Source organism: Papio anubis, chromosome 4 (genome assembly GCF_008728515.1).
Source record: "Papio anubis isolate 15944 chromosome 4, Panubis1.0, whole genome shotgun sequence".
Lineage (NCBI taxonomy): Eukaryota > Metazoa > Chordata > Mammalia > Primates > Cercopithecidae > Papio > Papio anubis.
The window spans coordinates 55,455,603-55,479,368 of NC_044979.1; the positions used below are offsets into that span (position 1 = coordinate 55,455,603).

Genomic DNA, 23,766 nt, shown 5'->3' on the forward strand with positions numbered 1-23,766 from the left:
CTGCAATTATTTTCTTAGTTGGTGGTTTTAAAAGTATATTCTTGTATCACTGTTTTGATTTTATTTCCTGAAAAAGTTAATTGTCTTGAAACAGATTTATTCCATGCAGTACATTGAAGCCTCTCTTAACACTTTCAATCACAGCCTCTACACTTTGTCGAGTTGAACCTGTGGGAAGATGGTTTGAAGCTTTTGTTAAGAGGAGAAACAGAAATGCTTCTGCCTCTTTTCAGGAACTGGAGGATAAGAAAGAGTTATCTGAGGAATCAGAAGATGAAGAATTGCAGTTGGAAGAGTTTGCCATGCTGAAAACACTTGATCCCAAAGACTGGAAGGTATTTAATATCTGAATATTTTGTTCAGTCAGATGCTTTGTTAGACATAGTTTTCTTGGGAGTTTTCCATTAATAAACCGTGTTTTAAGATGGTTCAGCAAGATGACTATAATTTAGCATCTGTTTATTACTAAGTCTTGAGTGGGTTAGCACTAGCCATGAGATACTGTCTCTGCTGGAGAAATCCAGGAAGAGTTCACAGAAAAGATAATGTTTGCACTGGTCTTAAAAGGACAGGCGGCAGTTAGTGAAGCAGAGAAATGAGAGAAGTATTCTGGGCCGGAGTAAGATATACAAAGACACAAAGGAGTAAAAGAATATGTAGTGCCTCTTGAGGGATCGATGAGTCGTATAGGGTACATGCAGTATGGTGGTGAGAAATCTAGTGTCCTTAAAATCTTTTGGACTCTAGACCAAACTCTGTTGTGTCCTTTTTACACCACGCTAAGGAAGGAATTAAAATTTATTTTGGGGACAGTAAGATGCCATCAAAAGTTTCTTAGCTAATTTTAGAAAAGTAATTCCCTTGGCAGTACAGAAAATTGCTTGAAAGGGGGCAAGGGACTGGACGGGAAGTGAATAGTTTACTGTTATAGGGCTGGTGCACTAAGGCAGACCTGTGACTGAATCCTTGAACTTACTGTGTGGCTGGGTTTTGAGGAAGAAGGGTCAGATTTCCTTTTTTGGAGGTAGAATTGATAGGCTTTGGTGACCCTGGCTGTGTGGCACAAGAGAAAGGGAAATATTCAGAGGTCCTCCCCAGCATTAGGGCTTGAGTGACCTGCTAGAGTGTGAGGTCAGTAACCAGTGCTGGGATGAGGATAAGAATATTTGTGGGAGGTGCTGTTTGTGTCCAGGTTTGGCTATGTGAAGACTGAGGTTTGGTACCATAGTGGTGAAGCTGTCTAGTAGTTGGTTAGAAATTGGTCTATGACTCCAAAAAGAGGTTAGAGCCAAAGACTTTTTGAAGTCATTGGCACATAGTGGTGGTTGCTGTGGGGAATTGAATGACATCAGCAAGGGACAAAAGTATAAACAAATAGATAATGCTTTAGTAGCTACTTTTATAATAGTTAAATGTGTATGCTGTGGAATTGGAGTGCCTGAATTCAAATCTGGTTCTGCCATTTGGTGCACTTGGACCTTGGGAAAGTTCCCGGACATGTGTGTACTTCGTTTCCCTTGTTGCTACAGTGAGATTGTTACCAGCTCAGAGGTTTATCTTGAGGATTAATAAAAGGATGCTTATAAAGCACTTAAGTTAGTACTTGCCACATGATAAATGCCAAACAAATAATGGATAAAAAGAGTTCCTATGTCATTGGTTGTTTAGAGGACTAAATGAGCTAAGGCATATGTATAAAACACTTGGAAAAGTAAGCACTCAGAAAGTGTTAGCTGATTCTCCCACCACCTCATCCATTTAAAAAAAGAGAGAGACTGAACATTGAGGAGCATGGATATTTCCAGGGTAGGAAGAGGAGGAAAAACAGCAGAAGATACTAAGAAGGGTAACAGAAGTAGAAGGAAAACAAGGAAAAAGACACTTTGTTATTTGAAAAAAAGACTTCCTAAATATCAGGCACCGTATTCTTCCAGAAACCAAGGGAGGAGCAAGGGGGAAAAAGAGGCAGGGTGCGGTGGCTCACGCCTATAATCCCAGCACTTTCGGAGACTGAGTCGGGCAGATCACCCGAGGTCAGGAGTTCGAGACCAGTCTGACCAACATGGTGAAACCCCGTCTCTACTAAAAATACAAAATTAGCCAGGCGTGGCGGCGCATGCCTGTAATCCCAGCTACTTGGGAGGCTGAGGCAGGAGAATCGCTTCAACCCAGGAGGTGGAGGTTGCAATGAGCCAAGATCACACAATTGCACTCCAGCCTGGGCAACAAGAGCAAAACTCTATCTCAAAAAATAAAAAGGGAAAAAGAGTCAAGTGTGTCACTGCTTCAGAAAAAGGTCAATCACATAACATGAAAATTTATTTTAAAAAACATTGTACGGGACATGGTGACACATGCTTGTAATCCCAGCTACTCAGGAGGCTGAAACAGGAGAATCGCTTGAACCTGGGAGGTAGAGTTTGCTGTGAGCTGAGATCGTGCCACTGCACTCCAGCCTGGGCAACAAGAGCAAAACTCCATCTCAAAAAAAAAACACAAAAAACATTGGATTTGACAAACTACTTCAGTGCTCTCATTGAAAGCAGGTTGAGTAAAATGATTGGGAAGGCAAGAGATTACAGTGGATGAGGAGTGATTAGGAAGTGATGAAGTAGGACCAAAGTGTAAAATACCCTTTCAAAGCTGGGTAGTAAAGAAAATGAGAGAAGATAGTAACTTGAGAAGAAGGCAGAGTCGGGAAAAGACAGAACTGGGGAGTGTCGAGATCTATAAGAGGGAGAAGGTCTTTGGTATAGAAAGAAGTAGATTGTATCAGAGTAAGGTAGCAGGGTTCATTCGCTTGTTCGGTTTATTTTCATTCATCAAATATGGATCAAACACCATGTCAGATACTGTTCTAGGTGCTGAGGATACTGTACTGAACAAGACAGTATTACTGCTTCCACATAGCTTATATTCCAGTGACACAATAAGTAAAACAAGAACATGTAGCCGTAAGTGCCATAGGATAACCATAAGCTATCAGCAGGTGCTAAGAGAAAAAAGGGGTCTTTGGTCAAGTAGGTTTGGAAAATGCTAGGTTTTACAGGTTTCCGTTTATTTTGTAAATCTAATTACAGGACTTCTCAGAGCCTTTCTTAGGCTTTTGTGCCTATAAATCATCAAGGAGGCTATATAATAGTCCACATTTACCCTTTTTAAAATTTATATTTTATTTTATTTTGATACAGAGTCTCACTCTGTTGCCCAGGCTGGAGTGCAGTGGTGCAGTGTCTGCTCACTGCAACCTCCGCCTCCCAGATTCAAGCAATTCTCCTGCCTCAGCGTCCCAAGTAGCTGGGATTACAGGCGGGCACCACCACGCCCGGCTAATTTTTTGTATTTTTGGTAGAGACAGGATTTCACCATGTTAGCCAGGCTGGTCTCAAACTCCTGACCTCATGATCCGCCCACCTCAGCCTCCCAAAGCACTGGGATTACAGGTGTGAACTAGCACGCCCTGCCTTTTTTTTAAAAGACAGGGTCTTGGCCGGGTGCGGTGGCTCACACCTGTAATCCCTTGACCCTTTGGGAGGCCAAGGCAGGTAGATCACCTGAGGTCAGGAGTTCGAGACCAGCCTGACCAACAAGGTGAAACCCTGTTTCTACTAAAAATACAAAAATTAGCCGGGCATGGTGGTGTGCACCTGTAATCCTGGCAACTTGGGAGGCTGAGGCAGGAGAATTGCTTGAACCTGGGAGACGGAGGTTGCAGTGAGCCAAAATGGCACCATTGCACTCCAGCCTGGGCAACAGAGCAAGACTCTCTCTCAAAAAAGTAAAATCTTAAAATCATTTAAAAAAAAAAAAAGAAAAAAAGGGTCTTGCTCTGTTGCCTATCCTGGAGTGCAGTGGCATCATCACAGCTCACTGCAGCCTCTACTTACCAGATTCAAGCAATCCTCCTATTTCTGATTCCTGAGTAGCTGGAACTGCAGGTGCACACCACCACACCCAGCTAATTTTTAAAAATTTTTTTGTGGAGACAGGAATCTTGCTTTGTTGCTCAGGCTGGCATCATATTCCTGGGCTCAAGCTATCCTCCACCTGGGCCTCCCAAAGTGCTAGGATTACAGGCTTTAACCATGGCACCCAGCCTAATCCACATTTCTCAACCTTATATGACCATAGAACCTGTTTTATACAGAACCTTTTACCAGACACCTGATGAAATGTCACTTTGGGAAATGCTGTATTAAGGTACCAGAACACAAGGGATGGAATATATTGGCTCCATTTCAAATTTGACTCCCTTTTGTGTTTTTATCAGAACCAAGATCATTATGCAGTTCTTGGACTTGGCCATGTGAGATACAAGGCTACACAGAGACAGATCAAAGCAGCTCGTAAGTACTTATTTTTAAATAATCACATATCTGTTATAGGAACACCCTATGCTTTAAGTACTTAGTTATTTTGAAATAATCACATATCTGGTATAGGAGCACCCTATGCTTTTTAAAAGATACATGGTATCATAGTCTGCAGCTGTAACTACATTTAACAGCATGCGTTATATTGTCATAACAAGCAAAAAACCATGGTCTCCCTTGCCGTCAGAATCAGAAGAAAGCGATCCATTTTACATGTAGACTTTCCCATTAGGGATAAGAAATTAGCATGGGTGTGTGTGTGTGGATACAGAATATTCTCCCAATGGCAAGCTTTTAAAAAATAATACTTTGCCTCTCTTTAGAAGTATGGCCAGCTGTACTTAGTGGATACTGCCTTTTTCTTTGTTTTTTTTTTTAGGTTATTTTGTAATCTTAGGTCACACCTTTATAGATATCACCCTGTCTTCTGTCCAAGAAAGTTGTCTGATGTTTTATTGTTGTTTTCATTGACAAGGTTAAAATTTGGCATGGGACAGGGTAATGTTGGGACCCCAGTCTTCATATGCCTTATAAAACACCATCCCTTAATGCTCCTAAATGTCCTATGCTTTGCAATCCTGTGGACATAATTTCTTATACACATGATCAGTTCAACTAATAAAGTTTAGTGAAAGAGGTAAGAGATGAAGGTGATCAGTTTTCTATCTTAGGAGAATGGGAATGTTCTGCCCTCCACTCTAGAGAATGGGTATTGAGGTCAGAGAGGGTAAGATTGTGGCCACATGGAAAAGGAGTAGGGAGTCAGGGCCTGTCAAGAAGAGGAGGAATTATACTTGAAGGAAGATGACTGAATAAGAATGCCTATGCTAAAAATTATTAGTCAATACTTAGTATAGTAGATGAACTCAAAATCATCCCCATTACTGCTTACATTTAGGAAAATCACAGGAAATATTTTTTAACAAAGTGAAGGAATTTATCAGATTATTTTAAACCAGATTTGTTTAAAGGCTGGCATGATTCTAGACAAAGCATATGCTAGTGCATGTGAATAGTTATTCCAGTATACATAAATGCCAGAAAAATCCATTTGCCACGTACAAGTGTTTGCAAAGTTTTACTATATGAAAGAATAGCGTTGTCCGGGCGTGGTGGCTCACGGCTATAATCCCAGCACTTTGGGAGGCTGAGATGGGTGATCACCTGAGGTCAGGAGTACGAGACCAGCCTGGAAAATGTGGTGAAACCCTGTCTCTACTAAAAGTACAAAAAAATTAGCTGGGCATGGTGGCAGGCACCTGTAATCCCAGCTACTTGTGAGACTGACGCAGGAGAATCGCTTGAACCCAGGAGGTGGAGGTTGCAGTGAGCCGAGGTTGCATCATTGCCTCCAGCCTGGGCAACAAGAGTGAGACTGTTTCCAAAAAAAAATGAATAGCATAAAAAGACCAAATATGTCTCAGTACAGATAAATTTGTTAATTAGAATTAATTAGAATTGATATATAACTGTGAAAGTAGTTTGTGTTTTTTTTTTTTTTTTTTGGTGAGTCGCTCTGTCGCCCAGGCTGGAGTGCAGTGGCGATCTCTACGGCTCACTGCAAGCTCCGCCTCCCGGGTTTGCCATTACGCCATTCTCCTGCCTCAGCCTCCCGAGTGTTGGGACTACTGGCGCCGCCACCGCCCGGCTAATTTTTTGTGATTTTTAGTAGAGAGCGGGTTTCACTGTGGTGCCAGGATGGTCTCGATCTCTGACCTGCGTGAGATCGCCGTCTCGGCCTCCCAAGTGCTGGGACTTGAGTACAGCAGCCCCGGCAGTAGTTTGTGTTTTAAGGTGAAATAATTCTTTGTTTCTCAAAAGATTAAAAATGTGCAATAAATTGCAAAAGAAACATTCATTTGCTTCTGTTAAATTCACTCTCTTTTTTTGAGACAGAATTTCGCACTTGTTGCCCAGGCTGGAGTGCAATGGGGTGATCTCGGCTCTCTGCAACCTCCATCTCCTGGGTTGAAGCGATTCTCCTGCCTCAGCCTCCTGAGTAGCTGGGATTACAGGCATGTGCCACCACGCCTGGCTAATTTTGTATTTTTTGTAGAGATGGGATTTCACCATGTGGGTCAGGCTGGTCTAGAACTCCCGACCTCAGGTGATCCACCCACGTCGGCCTCTCAGAGTGCTGGGATTACAGGCATGAGCCACAGCACCCGTCCTACATCCACTCTTTTTATTGGCCTTGTAGAAATAGATTTTTAGCCAGGCACAGTAGCTCACACCTGTAATCCCAACACTTTGGAAGGCCAAGGCAGGCGGATCACTTGAGGCTGGAGTTCAATACCAGCCTGGCCAACGTGGCGAAACCCCATCTCTACTAAAAATACAAAAATTAGCCAGGTGCAGTGGTGCATGCGTGTAAACCTGACTACTTGAGAGACTGAGACATGAGAATCACTTGAACCTGGGAGGCAGAAGTTGCAGTGAACTGAAATTGTACCAGTGTAGTCCAACCTGAGCAACAGAGTGAGACTCTCTCATTAAAAAGGAAAAGAAAAGAAATATAGCTTTTGAATATGTATTCTCTAGCCAAAAGTTTTGTAGCACCAGTGCAGAGATTGTTAACAATAAGGGTAATTATAACTTACTCTCTACCACTCTTGCGGAATATTCCATCAGTCTTTATTCAGAAAGAAGCTGTCATTCTTGCACCTCTGTCACTATAAAACACAGTTGCTACTCCCTGCTTTCTGAAAATCTTTCTAAAAGTTAAAATGCAAAGTTACTGTTTGCAAATCTGTAATTATTAGCACAAACAAACCTAATGAAAATGGAAGTCTGGTACCATTTGAGGGCCTTTGAGTGCTTGCTTCATATTACAAGCAAAGTTATTTTTGTTGAGTATATTTTGAATGTCAGTAATGAAAATTAATTAAGTGTGAAGTAGGAGCCGGCTGTGCTGGCTCACGCCTGTAATCCTAGCACTTTGGGAGGCTGAGGCGGGTGGATCACCTGAGGTCAGGAGTTCGAGACCAACCTGGCCAACATGGCGAAACCCCGTCTCTACTAAAAATACAAAAATATTAGCTGGGAGTAGTGACCGGTGCCTGTAGTCGCAGCTACTCGCGAGGCTGAGGCAGGAGAATGGTGTGAACCCAGGAGTTGGAGCTAGCAGTGAGCCGAGATAATGCCACTGCACCCCAGAAACTGGAAATCACCCAGATGTTTAATAACATGGAAATAGATAAGCAAACTGCTATATATTTTGGTGCAGTGTAATACTAATCAGCAATTTTTAAAAGAACAAATTGCCAATACACAGAAAAACATGGATGAATTTCAAACCATGAATAAAAGAAGCCAGACACAGACATACTGTAAGTTACATCTACTTGAAGCTCAAGAACATACAAAAGTGGTGACAGGCATCAGAAAATGGTTGCCTCAGCTGGTAGAGGATGGGAGCCCAGTGGAAAAGGGTACAAGGGAACTTTCTGGATGATGGAAATGGCCTCTGTTTTCTTTTGGGTAGCAGTTACATGAGTGTATATGATTGTCAAAACTCACTGAACTTAATGAATTCTTAAAATCTGGGCATTTATTTTATGTAAATTTTATCTCAGTTGAATCAGATAGATATGATTAAACAAACCAAAAATACCAGTCACTTGGGAAATTAAATATATTCTTTTGAGCCTAGACAGAAATAAAAATTATGCAATAGACTTCTTTTTTTCCACAAAAGTAAGATTACTGCTTTACCAAAACTTAAGGACTGGCAGCTAGAGCTGTACCTTAAGTAAATTCATTGCCTTAACCTATTCTGTTACTTTTTTCAAAAGAGGGAAAAGATAAGGTGGAAATTCAATTCAGAGGTTTAAAAGTATAGCACGAAGGAAGATGCAGGAAGAAAATAAATAAGACAATATCCCAAAATGGGTTTTATAAGAAGAATAAACAAATACAAGTTGAGCGTCCCTAATCCAAAAATCCAAAGTCCAAAATGCTCCAAATTGTGAGTGCCAGTATGACGCTTCAAAGGAAATGCTCACTGGAGGATTTTGGATATTCAGATTTGGAATGGATGCTCACCCAGTAAGTGTAATGCAGATATTCCAAAATCTAAAAATATTTGAAATCCCGAACGCTTTTGGTCCCAAGCATTTCAGAGACAGGATACTCACAACGTAGTGAAATACACAAAGAATTAATCATGGTGGCTCATGCCTGTGATCCCAGCATTTGGAAGGCTGAGGTGGGCGGATTGCTTGAGCTCTCTAGTTCAAGACCAGGCTGGGCAACATGGCAAAATGCCATTTCTACAAAAAATACAAAAATTAGCTGGGCATAGTGGTGCATGCCCATGCTGCTCAGAAGGCTGAGATAGCGCTTGAGCCCAGGAGGTGAAGAAGCCCATGCAGTGAGCCATGATCACACCACAGCACTCCACCCTGGACAGTAGTAAGACCCTGTCCCCCTGCCCTCCCCAAAAAAAGAAACCAAAAAAAGGATGAAAACATTAAAGTTACCGAAGGATTTGCTCCTAAAAACAATTATTAGGCCCAGATCATTTTTCAGGTGAATTGTTTCGAGTGTTAAAGAATCAAAAATTCTAATGCTGAATATAAACTTGATTTTTTATGTTGTAATTGGAGAATCAGTTAATCATAAACTGTTTTGGAATAATTCATTTTGTTAAGTTGTACAGTTTAATGTAATCTGAGTATGCAAAACCTAGCAGAGAGCTCAAAAAAATCCTACAAACAATTCCTATTAATATAATGAAAAAAAAAACCCAGTTAAAATGTTAAAATAATAGCAAATTCAAGAAAAGGGAATTTTTATACACTGTTGGTAGGAATGTAAATTAGCATAGCCACTATAGAAGATAGTATGGAGATTTCTCAAAAAATTAAGAATAGAATTACCATATAGCCCAGCAGTCCCACTACTGGATATTTATCCAAAGAAAAAGAAAACTATGTCAAAGGGGTACTTGCACTCCCATGTTTTTATTGCAGCTCTGTTTATAATAACAAAGATAAGGAATCCACCTAAGTGTCCATCAGCAGACTAATGGATAAAGAAAATGTATATGTACACAATGGGATACCACTCAGCCATAAAAAAGAATGAAATCATGTCTGCAGCAATATAGATGGAACTGGAGGTCATTATGTTGAGTGAAATAAACTAGGCACAGGAAGGGAAATATTGCATGTTCTCACTTTTGAGAACAGTGGGAGCTTAAAAAGTTGATCTCATGGAGGTAGTAGATAGAATGATAGATACCAGAGGCTGGGAAGGGTGTTGGGGGGAGAGGGATAAAGAGAGGTTGGTCAATGGACACAAACATACAGTTAGAAGGAATAAGTGCCAGTGTTCTATAGCAGAGTAGGGTGACAATAGTTAACAATAATGTATTGTATATTTCAAAATAGCTAGAAGAGAGAACTTGAAATGTTCATAATACATAGAAATAATAAACACTCAAGTTGATGGATACCCAAATACCCTGACTTGATCATTATATGGTTTATGCATGTATCATGAATTATGCACAAAATGAGGCCAGGCGCAGTGGCTCATGCCTGTAATCCCAGCACTTTGGGAGGCCGAGCCGGGCGGATCATGAGGTCAGGAGTTCGAGACCAAGCCTGGCCAACATGGTGAAACCCCGTCTCTACTAAAAATACAAAAATTAGCTGAGTGTGGTGGCAGGTGGCTGTAATCCCAGATACTTCAGAGGCTGAGACAGGAGAATCGTTTGAACCCAGAAGGCGGAGGTTGCAGTGAGCCGAGATTGCACCATTGTGCTCCAGCCTGGCCAACAGAATGAGACTCAATCTCAAAAAAAAAAAATGGATTTTGTTCGTGTATTATGAACAAAATATCACATGTACCCCGTCAGTGTGTACAGATACTTGTATTATGAAAAAATAGTGGCCAGGTGTGGTGGCACAGGCCTGTAATTCTAGCACTTTGGGAGGCCATGGTGGGAGGATCGCTTGAGCCTAGGAGTTCAAGACCAGCCTGGCCAACATGATGAAACCCCTTCCCTACAAAAAATAAAAAAAGTTAGCAAGGCATGGTGGAGCGCACCTGTAATCCCAGCCACTTGGGAGGCTGAGGTGGGAGGATCACCTGAGCCCAGGAGGTTAAGGCTGCAGTGAGCCAAGATCGTGTCACTGTGCTCTAGCCTGGGCAACAGAGTGAGACCCTGTCTCAAAATAAAATAAATGCAATTTAACAGTATACTAAAAGAATAATAGTGTTCATGAACACAGTTTCTCTCAGGTATCCAACTTAGGAAGTATATTAATATAGCAAAATTATACCTCAGATAATATTAAATCTATGTGATTTCCTAAGTAGGTAGTGAAAACACATACCACAATTTAACACCCATTCCTTTTTGATAAGAATTTTGAAAAGAAATGTAGTTAATTCCCTACTTTGATAACTGTTTCAGGCCCACAGCTAGCAAACTTTTAGCTATGTGGCATTAATGCTGTTACCTAAAATCTAGGGGTGAAGCAGCCTGCATTTGATTTTTTATGCGATTTTGGGAGTTTGGGTTAGTGAGTTAAGTTATTAAATAAGAGACAACTGTTGGAAAGAAAATAAATACATTTGTAGATAATATAGGATCTGCCTAGAAAAGCAAAAGAGAGTTAAGGGACTAGATGCAAGAAAAATAAGCAAAAATTACAGTTTTTGTAAGTTACCATCAAATATATAAGAAAGCTGTGGTCATTATAAAGATAACCGCAGGGCAACAATAAGTAACCAAAACAAGCCCTTGTAAAATTTACTATTATAAAGATAGTATCACAAATCAGTGGAATAGGGAAGGATTATTAAATCACAGTAAGATTTTGAAAAATGACAAGTTTAAATACTTTCTTGGCTATATTAAAATTCCAAAAAGATTTAAAAATTTTTTCAATCTAACTGTAGGAAATATTAATGAAACTAGAACTATTATAAGTACTAGAAGAAATTATAAAAGAAATAATCAGTAAATGTAAATAAAAATGACTAAATTTTTTTTAAAACATAAGTGTTTAACAAAACAGTTGGGAAAAAATTAGCAATAAACATAGTGAATTAGGAGGCAGCATTCAAACATAGGCTGAGGAGTCAGGCCGTCTGGATTACAGCCCGACTTGGCCGGCAATTTGAGCAAGTTGCAGTGGTAGTGGCTACGTAACATCTCTGTGCCTCGTTTTCCTCATCTATAAAGTGGAGACAGTAATAGTACTTTCTTCATAGGATCATGGAGAAGATTAACTGGTAAACAGGCCTTGCACATGTCAGCTACTCCGTAGATGTTAACAGCTAGCCATTATTTATTGTAAAGTGACACACAGAGTCAGAAGAAAAACTGAGACAGCCCCTCCTTTTTCCCGTTAAAGAATGAAAAACAAAAAAATTGTTGACTACCAGTGATAATCACAAATTTTAAATAATTATACCTACTGTGGCTGAGGCTGTGGTGAAAGAATATTCACATAGGAGTATGAAATAGTATGCCTTTTGGAAAATAACTTGTTCCATTTCCATTCACAAAGTTCACTTCTGTGATTATATCCTAAGACAGAATCCTAAATAAGGAAAAATACTTAAATTTAAAATTATTCAAATTGGCATTATTTATAATAATGCAAAATTGGAAATGGCCCAAGTGTCCAACAGTAGAGAAATGCCTAAATTACAACAAATCTACTTGTAACACTGTATTAAGCAGTCATTTGAAAGAAAAATTTGAAGAGTTTGCAAGGAAAAAACCATGGAAAATGCAAATGCTATAATGTGAAATTGAAAAAAGCAGAATATAAATTAGTACATACGATTACACCTGAATTTTTTTCTTCTTCTTCTTCTTTTTGAGACAGAGTCTCACTCACCCAGGTTGGAATGCAGTGGCGCCATCTCAGCTCTCTGCAACCTCCACCTCGTGGGTTCAAGCGATTCTTATGTCTGAGCCACCTAAGTAGCTGGGACCACAGGCATGCACCACCACACCCATCTAGTTTTTGTATTTTTAGTAGAAACCAGGTTTTGCCATATTGGCTAGGCTGATCTTGAACTCCTGACCTCAAGTGATCCTCCCAGCTCGGCCTCCCAAAGTGCTGGGATTACAAGCCACCATGCCCAGCCTACACCTGAATTTTTAAAAGCATATGCTTAAGAAAACAAAAATATCTATGCAGAAATACACCAAAATGTTAACAGTCACTGTCGTTGGCTAGGGGCACTTTGGCTAGTTCTTAAAATAATTATTTCAAGCAGGGTGCAGTTTCTGACACCTGTAATCCCAGCACTTTCGGAGGCTGAGGTGGTTGGATCAACTGAGGTCAGGAGTTCAAGACCAGCCTGGCCAACATAATGAAACCTTGTTTCTACTAAAAATACAAAAAATTAGCTGGGCGTGGTGGGGGCACCCGTAACCCCAGCTACTCGGGAGGCTGAGGCAGGAGAATCGCTTGAACCCGGGAGGCGGAGGTTGCAGTGAGCTGAGATCGCGCCATTACACTCCAACCTGGGCAACAAGAGCAAAACTCCATCTCAGAAAATAATAATAATAAATCAGTTTATAATTTTCACATTGAATAATCATATATTTTACCGTGGGAGAAAAGATTCTAATATTAGCCTTATGATTTTAGAAATGGTCTACATGTAGCTCATCTTTAGTTTTGGTGCTTAAAGTGACAAATTATCTCAATCCGACTGATTTTGTAGATAAAGCAATGGTTTTAAAACATCACCCAGACAAACGGAAAGCAGCTGGTGAACCAATAAAAGAAGGAGATAATGACTACTTCACTTGCATAACTAAAGGTAAGAAAATGCTTTAGAGTCAGGAATTTCTAATAGTAATTGTTATTTATTAATTGCTGGGATTGGGTTTCTTATGCATACTGTAGTTCATTCAACTATCCTTTGACATTTTAAAACATTTCAGTTATATCAAGTTATTTCTAATCATCACCCCAGAGCCTCACTACACAAAGTGAGGTTTCCCCAGCCAGCAGCATCAGCAACACCTGGCAGCTTATTAGAAATGCAGTCTCAGGCCCTGCCCCAAACCTACTGATTAAAATCTGCATTTTAACAGGATCCCCAGGTGATTCTTATCAGAAGCTCATCCTACAGTTAATTCATGTAAGTGTTCTATTTAATGATGAGAATACTAAGATTTTTTTTTTTTTTCGTTTCAGATGCTTTATGGGACTAAACTGTTCCTCAGATGTTTTGCTAGCCTAGTTTAAATCAAGAAGTTGATTATATCCTAGTACAGACCCTACAGTTACTTATTGCTATTTACATACACATCACTAAGCAAATTAATATAGGTTGCCACCATTTCCAAATGTTTCCTTAAATGTGATTTTACATTTTGATGCTAATTTTTAAACAGTTGTATGCACACCGTTCAAATTTACTCTTTGCCAGCTCTCTTACACAGTGCTCCAGAAGCCTAAGATCCTTCGATCTTTTACAACCTTGGGATCTAACAGTTAACTTACTAGCTATTTCTTTTTCCCCAGAGTCATCTGTTCTCTTGAAGGGTGGGTGATATTGTTTTGTCACTTGTCTACTAGAAAAATAATTAAAGAAAGAGTTAAGTCCAGTTATATCCAGTAGTGCTAAAGCTGTTGTTACCTAAATTAAATCCTCCCCAACCTGCAAACAAAATTTTCAAATATGAAAATTAATGACTTTTATGTTTTAAGGAGGGAAATATTTGTTTTCTTGAAGAAAAAAATAGGTAAAGTTATGGTGATATGATCTTAACAATTTTTTTCTCAGCTTATGAAATGTTATCTGATCCAGTGAAAAGACGAGCATTTAACAGTGTAGATCCTACTTTTGATAACTCAGTTCCTTCTAAAAGTGAAGCAAAGGATAATTTCTTCGAAGTGTTTTCCCCAGTGTTTGAAAGGAATTCCAGGTGAGTTAAGGCATCCCTTTTGATCGTAGTGCCCTGTTGGCTTGTTTCTTGTAGTCTTCCAGGTTTCTGTTTTTTTCCCTCTGATGATAGTTTCATTTATAGATTATTTCCACTGTCTCTTCCTCCTCCTCCTCCTTCTCTGCAATATTGAGCCCTTCTGGTGAACTTATTGTTCTCATTTATATTGCTTTCTAAACAGAAGTTCTACATTTCCATAGTAAAATTTCTGTTCAATTTATGGGAGGTTTCTCTTTTAAATTTACTTGGGCTGGGTACAGTGGCTCATACGTGTAATCCCAGCACTTTGGAAGGCCGAGGTAGACAGATCACCTGAGAGCAGGAGTTCAAGACCAGCCTGGCCAACATGGTGAAACCCCGTCTCTACTAAAATACAAAAATTAGCCGGCCGTGGAGGTGTACGCCTGTAATCCCAGCTCCTTGGGAGGCTGAGACAGGTGTTTCGCTTGAACCCAGGAGACGGTGGTTGCAGTGAGCCGAGATCGTGCCAGTACACTCCAACCTGGGTGGCTGAGTGAGACTCCACCTCAAAAAAAAAAAAAAAAAAAATTTACTTTGAGAGAAATAACAGTATCTGACTTTTATAGTGTGATTCTTACACTTAGGTGACAGTAATTTTCTATTCTTTGATTTCCTCTTTATGAATGGGTATACTACTCTGACTCATTGTCAGTTGAGAAAAGCCTTTGTTCTTTATTTGATCATCTGATTATCATAAGGCTTCTTTGACAAAACATTATTTATATTTATGATTAAAGCATACATATTTCATTAAAGTTTGTTTTAAAATAGTGTGCACCAATATTATTTTACATCTTTTTTTTCCATCTGCGTTGGCAGGTTCCCTTAAAGCACATCTTAGCTGCACATTGGAATTACCTGGAGAACAGGAAGAACTCCTGATGCCTGCATTCCCCCTGGAAAGATTCTGATTTATTGGTTTGAATTCCTGTGGGGATTTTTAAGGCTCCCAGGTGATTCTACTGTGCAGCCAAATTTGAGAACCACTTCGGTTAGCAGTTTGGCGCCGCCTAGTATTTCCGCCATCTTCTCTCCCTTGGATTTCACGTTTATTTTTTGTTTTTGTTTTTGTTTTTTTCCTTGTTTATTTTGAGACAGGGTCTTGCTCTGTTGCCAAGGCTGGAGTGCAGTGGCACGATCTTGGCTTACCGCAACCTCTGCCTCCCAGGTTCAAGCAATTCTCCTGCCTCAGCCCCCTGAGTAGCTGGGATTATAGGAATCTGCCACCACTAATTTGTCTATTTTTAGTAGAGACAGGGTTTCACCGTATTGGCCAGACTGGTCTCAAACTCCTGACCTCAGGTGATCTGCTGGCCTCAGCCTCCCAAAGTGCTGGGATTACAGGCGTGAGCCACTGCGCCTGGCCACATTTGTTTTATAACAGTGCTGAGGTGGTAAAAAGGAGTAGTATATTTTTCTGTGTAATGATTTCACAGAGTAGAAAACGTGGATCAGTAGCAGCCTCAGGATCCTTTTCAGCAGTGATCGATGAAGTGCTGCGCCAAGAAATCTGGCTCTAAGGGGAAGGTGGTGGTGGTGATGGGGTAGAAATTACTTCCATCTGTGACTATTAACACTTTTAAAGGGCTAGGCCTACAGGTTGTTGTTGTGCTGCCTATTTAGGGACAGGAGCTTCGCAAAAGGAGCTAGCTGCCATTTTTCCTAGCCTGACTAGCAGCTGCTATGGCATTGTACTTTATAGAACTGAAGGTAACCTGTGATTAGAAGGCTGTCCCGTGTTTCTCTCCTCTCACCAGTCTATGTCTGCCCTCACTTTTCACAGGCCTGTGTTGTTTCATACCCCACTGCTGACTTTCCAGCAACATCTTCGAGTTGTAGAGTTTGTAGGGAAGGGAAATCAGAGGGATTAGTTAAAACTATTGTTTTTAATAAATTAAGTTGTTTGTTGAACTTTTGTACATAATTTTTGAAGAATTTTAAGAATATTTCCTTTGATATTTCAGATGGTCAAATAAAAAAAATGTTCCTAAACTTGGTGATATGAATTCATCATTTGAAGATGTAGATATATTTTATTCTTTCTGGTAAGTGAATATACTGTTTGTATGATGCTGTCATCTTTTAAAAAGAAAAGTATTCAATAAGTACTTGATTGTTGATAAATTAATTGAGATGGGCAAATTGCAGAACCTTCACTGAACAAAAGCACTCTGTTATCTTTGTGATATTTAGGCTTTTAAGATTTTCAGCCTGTTTTCTATTAATGAGATTTCTAGATATCAAGCACACGATAGTAGTAAAACAGGAAAATTGGGGAGTCATTTGAATAAAAATCAGTACATTTTTATTTAGTTACTACTAAAAGTACTTGAGTTCATGAGGAGGGAGACAGTGCTATTTGTCTCTGTAACTAATTCACTAATTTTTAATAAACACAATAGTGGCCATTTTATATGCGCTACATTTTCTCATCAAATGCCTAGTAAATACAAAAACAAAATCATGTAGAACAAAAATAACAAGATTTAGTTCTATCAGTTGTAATTGCTTTTACCTTCAGAGGATACAAACTGGAGATGAGATAACCACTACTAGGGTTACCTTCAGACTTGACAGACTGGCGAAACTGAAAGGCAAGGAAAATTTAAAAATAGGTCTTGGTCAAGCAAAAAACCTAACAAAGAAGAGACAGCAGGGAAGTGTGGTTTTGATTATGGAGTGATGCGTGCATTTTAGATTTTCATACCAAATGCAATGTCATTTAAAAAGGAGAAAGATTTGACCTTAGTTTAATACTAGAAGAGAAGAAAGGTATCTATTAAAACAAATTCATCCATTTGCATTAAAAGGAATTTTTTTCATTTGTTCTTTCTTGATTGTAAATTATTTCTGTCTATATTAGGTATAATTTTGATTCTTGGAGAGAATTTTCTTATTTAGATGAAGAAGAAAAAGAAAAAGCGGAATGGTATGTATGCAAATCATTAATAATGGAAGGTGTTTATTTGGTTCTCTGGTATTTGTGATGATGTAAAACTATGTCACATAAATTTTCTTTCAAATTTTTCTCTTTGTACATCTTTTTTAAACAACTTTTTAATATTTTGAAATCCTTTCTCACAAGTTAAACTAGGTGGGCCCAGATCAATAATTGGTTAGGATATGCTTAAGAAATTGCCAGGGAATATAACGTCAGCGCAGGTCAGCAAAATCTTTTTCTTCTGGTTGCTTAACCTAGGTTTTATTAGGTTTTGTTTGTTTGTTTGTTTTTGTATGTGTGCAGAAATGCTTTTGACATGAATGCCCAAAAAATAACCAGAATTAATATTAAATAGAACCACTGTTTAGTCCAGGCCTGCTGGCTCATGCCTGTAATCCTAGCACTTTGGGAGGCTGAGGCAGGTGAATCACCTGAGGTCAGGAATTCGAGACCAGCCTGGCCAACATAAGTCATTGTTTAATGTTAGTAATGACACAGCATTTTAACCTTCTAGGATGTTATTTACATATTAATATTTTATAAAATATTACATTTTCCAGTCACAGTATCTATAAGCAGTAGTTTGTTTCCAGTATTTTCTGTTTTATAGTCGTGATGAGAGGAGATGGATTGAAAAGCAGAACAGAGCAACAAGAGCACAAAGAAAAAAAGAAGAAATGAACAGAATAAGAACATTAGTTGGTAAGTATAATTGATTTTTTTTTAAGTCCCCTAAATATTAGAAATTCAAAATGAGATCAACTTTTTCTTTTGGTAGACAATGCATATAGCTGTGATCCAAGGATAAAAAAGTTCAAGGAAGAAGAAAAAGCCAAGAAAGAAGCAGAAAAGAAAGCAAAAGCAGAAGCTAAACGGAAGGAGCAAGAAGCTAAAGAAAAAGTAAGACAACATTTAATGAAGGTGGACTTTAAATGTTTATGAAATCTTTAGATTATAAATCATGCTGCTATAAAGACACATGCACACGTATGTTTATTGCGGCACTATTCACAATAGCAAAGACTTGGAACCAACCCCAATGTTCATCAATGATAGACTGGATTAAGAAAATGTGGCACATATACACCATGGAATACTATGCAGCCATAAAAAAGGATGAGTTCATGTCCTTTGTAGGGACATGGATGCAGCTGGAAACCATCATTCTCAGCAAACTATTGCAAGAACAGAAAACCAAACACCTCATGTTCTTACTCATAGGTGGGAATTGAACAATGAGAACACTTGGACACAGGAAGGGGAACATCACACACCGGGGCCTGTCGGGTGGGTGGAGGGGGAAGGGATAGCATTAGGGGATATACCTAATGTAAATAACGAGTTAATGGGTGCAGCACACCAACATGGCACATGTGTACATATGTAACAAACCTGCATGTTGTGCACATGTACCCTAGAACTTAAAGTATAATAAAAAATTTTAAAAATACATCTTTATTCTTCACATCTATTTTTTTAAAAAACTATAATTTGAAAGCAGAGAATTGGGTGCTACTGTGAATGAATCATGACAAGTTGGTCATGATCTTCCTTACCAGCAAATTTTTATTGAGCAAAAAAAGGGTGTCATACGTTCCTTTAATATTATGTTTATTTCTAATGTCAATTTTACATTTTCTAATAAATGTCTATGGATCTTTACCAGCTGCCTTTCCCAGTTCATCCTTCAGTTTTCAATAAGTTTATGTTGCCTTTTTTCCTAATATAATTTATTAAAAGTTTAAATTTTAAAAAATATAAAGCATTTAGGAATTTTACTTTATTAAAATGATTTTACTCCCTTTTTTTAAAGCAAAGGCAAGCTGAATTAGAAGCTGCTCGGTTAGCTAAGGAGAAAGAAGAGGAGGAAGTTAGACAGCAAGCATTGTTGGCAAAGAAGGAAAAAGATCTCCAGAAAAAAGCCATTAAGAAGGAAAGGCAAAAACTTCGAAACTCATGCAAGGTATGTCAGACTGAACAAACACTAGGCACAAGTAAATCAAGTTGCTGATTAATCAAAAAACAGTTCTCTTTTTCTTTTTTTTTTTTTAGACGGAGTCTTACTCTGTTGCCCAGACTGGAGTGCAGTGGCGTGATCTTGGCTCACTGCAACCTCCCCTTCCGAGGTTCCAGCAATTCTCCCACCTCAGCTTCCAAGTAGCTGGGATTACAGGCGCATGCCACCACGCCCAGCTGATTTTTTGTATTTTTAGTAGAGACAGGGTTTCGCCATGTTGGCCAAGCTGGTCTCGTACTGCTGACCTCAAGCGATCTCCCCACCTCAGCCTCCCAAAGTGCTGGGACTACAGGCATGAGCCACTGCGCCTGACCAAAATATTTCTTGAAAAAAAAAATATTTTTATTTATTTATTTATTTGAGATGGCGTCTCGCACTGTCACCTGGCTGGAGTGCAATGGCACGATTTCGGCTCACTGCAACCTCTGCCTCCTGGGTTCAAGCAACTCTCCTGCTTCGGCCCCCTGAGTAGATGGGATTACAGGCAGCCGCCACCATGCCCAGCTAATTTTTTGTATTTTTAGTTGAGACGGGGTTTCACTGTGTTGGCCAGGCTGGTCTTGAACTCCTAACCTCGTGATCCACCCATCTCAGCCTCCCAAAGTGTTGGGATTACAGGCGTGAGCCACCTGCGCCCAGCCAAAAGAACAATTTTTAATTAAGTTGTTGTTGTTGTTGTTGTTGTTGTTGAGGCAGAGTCTCACTCAGTCACTCAGGCTGGAGTGCAGTGGTGCCATCTTGGCTCACTGCAACCTCCACCTCCCCAGTTCAAGCCATTCTCATGCCTTGGCCACCCAAGTAGCTGGGATTACAGGTGCACAGCACCACTCCCAGCTAATTTTTGTATTTTTAGTAGAGAGGGGTTTCGTCATGTTGGCCAGGCTGGTCTCGAACTCTTGGCCTCAAGTGATCCACCCACCTTGGACTCCCAAAATGCTAGGATTATAGGCATGAGCCACTGCACTTGTCCAAGCATAAATGTATTTCTTTTCTTTACTATGCAATTATAACTAAACGAGTCTGGTCGTGGTGGCTCATGCCTGTAACCCCAGCACTTTGGGAGGCCAAGGCGAGCAGATCACTTGAGGTCAGTTGTTTAAGACCAGTCTGGCCAACATGGTGAAACCCCATCCCCACTAAAAATACAAAAATTAGCCAGGCCCAATGGCATGTGCCTGTAATCCCAGCTACTCGGGAGGCTGAGGCAGGAGAACTGCCTGAACCCGGAGGCGGAAATTGCAGTGAGCCGAGATTGCGCCACTGCACTCCAGCCTGGGAGACAAGAGTTAGACTCCTCGAAAAAAACAAACGAACAGACAACTACAACTAAACAGGTTTAATTTTATCTCAGTGTAAGTGTTTTTAACTTTTTCTAAATTTCACCTTACATATTTCAGTTTTCAACCCTGATAGTTTTTTTCTAAACATAATCATCTTACCATTATCAAACCAAAAAAAAAGTTAATATTCTGAAACTGTCCCAGCACTTTGGGAGGCCGAGGTTAGTGGATCACAAGATCAGGAGATCGAGACCATCCTGGCTAACATAGTGAAAACCCGTCTCTACTAAAAATCCAAAAAATTAGCTAGGCATGGTGGCAGGCACCTGTAGTCCCAGCTACTCGGGAGGCTGAGACAGGAGAAAGGCGTGAACGCGGGAGGCGGAGCTTGCAGTGAGCAGACATCATGCCACTGCACTCCAGCCTGGGCGACAGAGCAAGACTGTGTCTCAAAAAATATATATATATATATATTCTGAAACTGTGTCTATATTCATATCTTCAGTTATCTCAGCCATGTCTTTTTTTTTTTTTTTGAGATGGAGTCTTGCTCTGTCACCCAGACTGGAGTGCAGTAGCGTGAGCTCAGGTCACTGCAAGCTCCGCCTCCCGGGTTCAAGCGATTCTTCTGCCTCAGCCTCCTGAGTAGCTGAGACTACAGGCACCTGCCACCATTCCCAGCCAATTTTTGTATTTTTAGTCAAGACAGGGTTTCACCGTATTGGCCAGGCTGGTGTAAAACTCCTGACCCCATGATCCACCCACCTCGACCTCCCGAAGTGCTGGGATTATAGGCATGATCCACCACACCCAGCCTCAGCAATGTCTTTTTATAGTTGGTGTATTCAAATTAGGACCCAAATAAGGTCAATACAATATAAATACTTCAGTTGTTGTGTCTCCTGGTTGTTCTTAAGACCCTCTAGTTCTGTAACACCTCTGTATCACCACTTCTCCCCACCTCACACCATTGCCACTGATTTGTTGGAGAAACCAGATCATTTTTCTGAGAAGGTGCCACAATTTGGTTTTAGGTTGTTGCTTCCTATTGGTGTAAAATTAATTTTTAGCTTAGAAAGTTTTTTTAAAAGTTTTAACTTGTTTTTAAAGTTCTAAAAGCTTTCAATTTTATCTAAAATGGTATCATTTGAGTGAGTACTGGCAGTTTTCATTCAAATACAGTTTCCACTAGAAAGTATTTACCAAAAACCCCAAAAGTTTTTAAGTATAATTTTGACTAAGAGCTAATTCTTATATTTTAAGCTGGTAAAGTCACAGGACAGTACTGTTCCTTACTAAACAACATTGAATGAATAAATTGGTGGAATTCCAAGCTATAATAGAGATTGCCACACAAAGAATATTGTGTACTATATCATTGTCCATTGTAGTTGAATCTAGCAAGTATGTAAATGCGTAATATGTATAGAAAAATTATCTTTTATGTGACTATCTAGAAGGCTGTAGACATGTATGGTCTAATATATGCTATCCTAAATCTTCAGATAATAATACAATTGAAATTAACTTGCCCCATCAGCTGACATTGAAAGAGGCTTAATAAAAATACAAGCACTTGTTTCTTTAGGCATTTTAATAAGGAAAAAGAAAATCCAAATTTGAAAACATACATATTTTTCTCAGATTCCACTGTATAGAAGATTGTTTTCAGAAGGATGCAGTGTTATCAAAGTGGTAAAGAGCATGGGCTCAGGGCAAGCCACCTGGGTTTGAGGCTATTCTCTGCTTACCTCTTACTAGCTGTGGGACCCTCAGGAGATTACCTCAACACTTTTGTGCCTCACTTTCCTCACCTCTTCTATAGTTGAAATGATACCTAGTCACAGAGTTGTGAAAATTAAATGAGATAATTCACATGTAGTGCTTGGCACATTCAGCAAGAACCTTAAAAGGCCAATCAGGAAATAAAGCTTGAATAGTTCTTAGAGATTATGCATAAATAAAAGTCCTGACATTTGGAAACTTTGTTTTCTTGCTCCTTTCTCACATAATTTATTCATTCAGAGTAAATACTCATCAGATTATCGTAAATCCATATCTGATGAGCATTTACTATGTACCAAGCAGTTGTAATTGATGTGAATGTAATGATTGCACAGTTCTTTCAAGGAGTCTACTGATTAGTGATGAAAAGTAAACAAGCTATTCCAACACTTCAAGGTAGGTATTAGGATGAGAAGGTACCAAAAAGGTAGTCAAGGAAGGCATTCTGCATCTAGTAGGATTTAGCCAGGTGAAGCAGTATGTACACAGGATTAAGGATAAGACAGATGGAGTATTGAGAATGCAGAGATCCAGAGAAATGAGATTTAATAAACCAGGGGCACCTGAGGAGGTAAGGAGAAGCCTGGTCTTAAAAGGCTTTATACGTCTTGCTAAAGAGCTTACTCTGATCCTGAGTTGGTTTTGGTCAGGGTGCTGAGAAGACTAGAGGCAGAGAGACTAATTTAGGAGTCTTTTGCCACAATCCAGGTGAGAGAGTATTGTGGCCTGAACTCAGAGATGATAGGGATGGAAAAAGGTAGATGAAAGGGAGAGAGATTCAGGAAGTAGACTAGGCTATTGCCTGTTGGGATTGATTGTGTGTTGGAGGTAACAGGAGGAGTGAGATCTTTATATGCCTTGGTTTATTGCATGGAATACTGGATGGATGACGCTGGTAGCATTCAGGGAAGTAGAAAACAAAGGAAGAGGAAAAGAGTTGGCAAAAATGATTTCAGTTTAGGGTGTGTTGAGCTTGTTGGGACACTCAAATGGAGATAACTCAGCACATGATTGAGTGTGTAAGTTCAAGAACAGGATTATCACAGACTCTTCCACATCTTGATAGCACTAGAAACTCTGCAGATATAGAAGATCACCCTGGGAGAGGGTATAGAGTGAGGAGAGTGGAGGCTGGGACTCTGGCAAAACACCAGTACATAAGGTACTGATAGAGGAAAAGAAGCCTGAGGAGTGACCAGGCAGGTAGGAAGAAAATCAGTAGTGCTTTTGGAAGCCTAGGGAAGAGTGAATAGTAATAGAAGCACTGGAACCTTAGTGAGAGGCAGATTGCATGGATTAAGGAAGCAAGGAGAAGTGAGGAATGGGAGACATAAGTCTCAACAGCAGCTTAAAGCATGGCAAGTACTTGCCAGTTACTTCTTGTGCATCATGCTGTTCCATTCCGAGGATAGTCTTTA

At 39.7% G+C, this 23,766-nt stretch overlaps 1 protein-coding gene across 4 annotated transcripts in view; it reads left to right on the forward strand.

The window, feature by feature from the left end:
* Nucleotides 1-23,766, forward strand: part of DNAJC2 (DnaJ heat shock protein family (Hsp40) member C2) — a 34,041-nt gene that overhangs the window by 2,479 nt on the left and 7,796 nt on the right. For 2 of the 4 annotated variants that reach the window (XM_017957025.3, XM_017957026.3), the window contains exons 2-10: nucleotides 145-335; nucleotides 4,271-4,346; nucleotides 13,074-13,172; nucleotides 14,145-14,286; nucleotides 16,290-16,370; nucleotides 17,189-17,254; nucleotides 17,877-17,968; nucleotides 18,045-18,166; nucleotides 19,080-19,229. In XM_017957025.3, coding sequence (XP_017812514.1) covers nucleotides 145-335; nucleotides 4,271-4,346; nucleotides 13,074-13,172; nucleotides 14,145-14,286; nucleotides 16,290-16,370; nucleotides 17,189-17,254; nucleotides 17,877-17,968; nucleotides 18,045-18,166; nucleotides 19,080-19,229 — 1,019 coding nt within the window. Of the gene's footprint in view, nucleotides 1-144; nucleotides 336-4,270; nucleotides 4,347-13,073; nucleotides 13,173-14,144; nucleotides 14,287-16,289; nucleotides 16,371-17,188; nucleotides 17,255-17,876; nucleotides 17,969-18,044; nucleotides 18,167-19,079; nucleotides 19,230-23,766 lie in introns of those variants that run through there. The other 2 variants (XM_021936135.1, XM_021936136.2) reach the window with 2 other exon arrangements.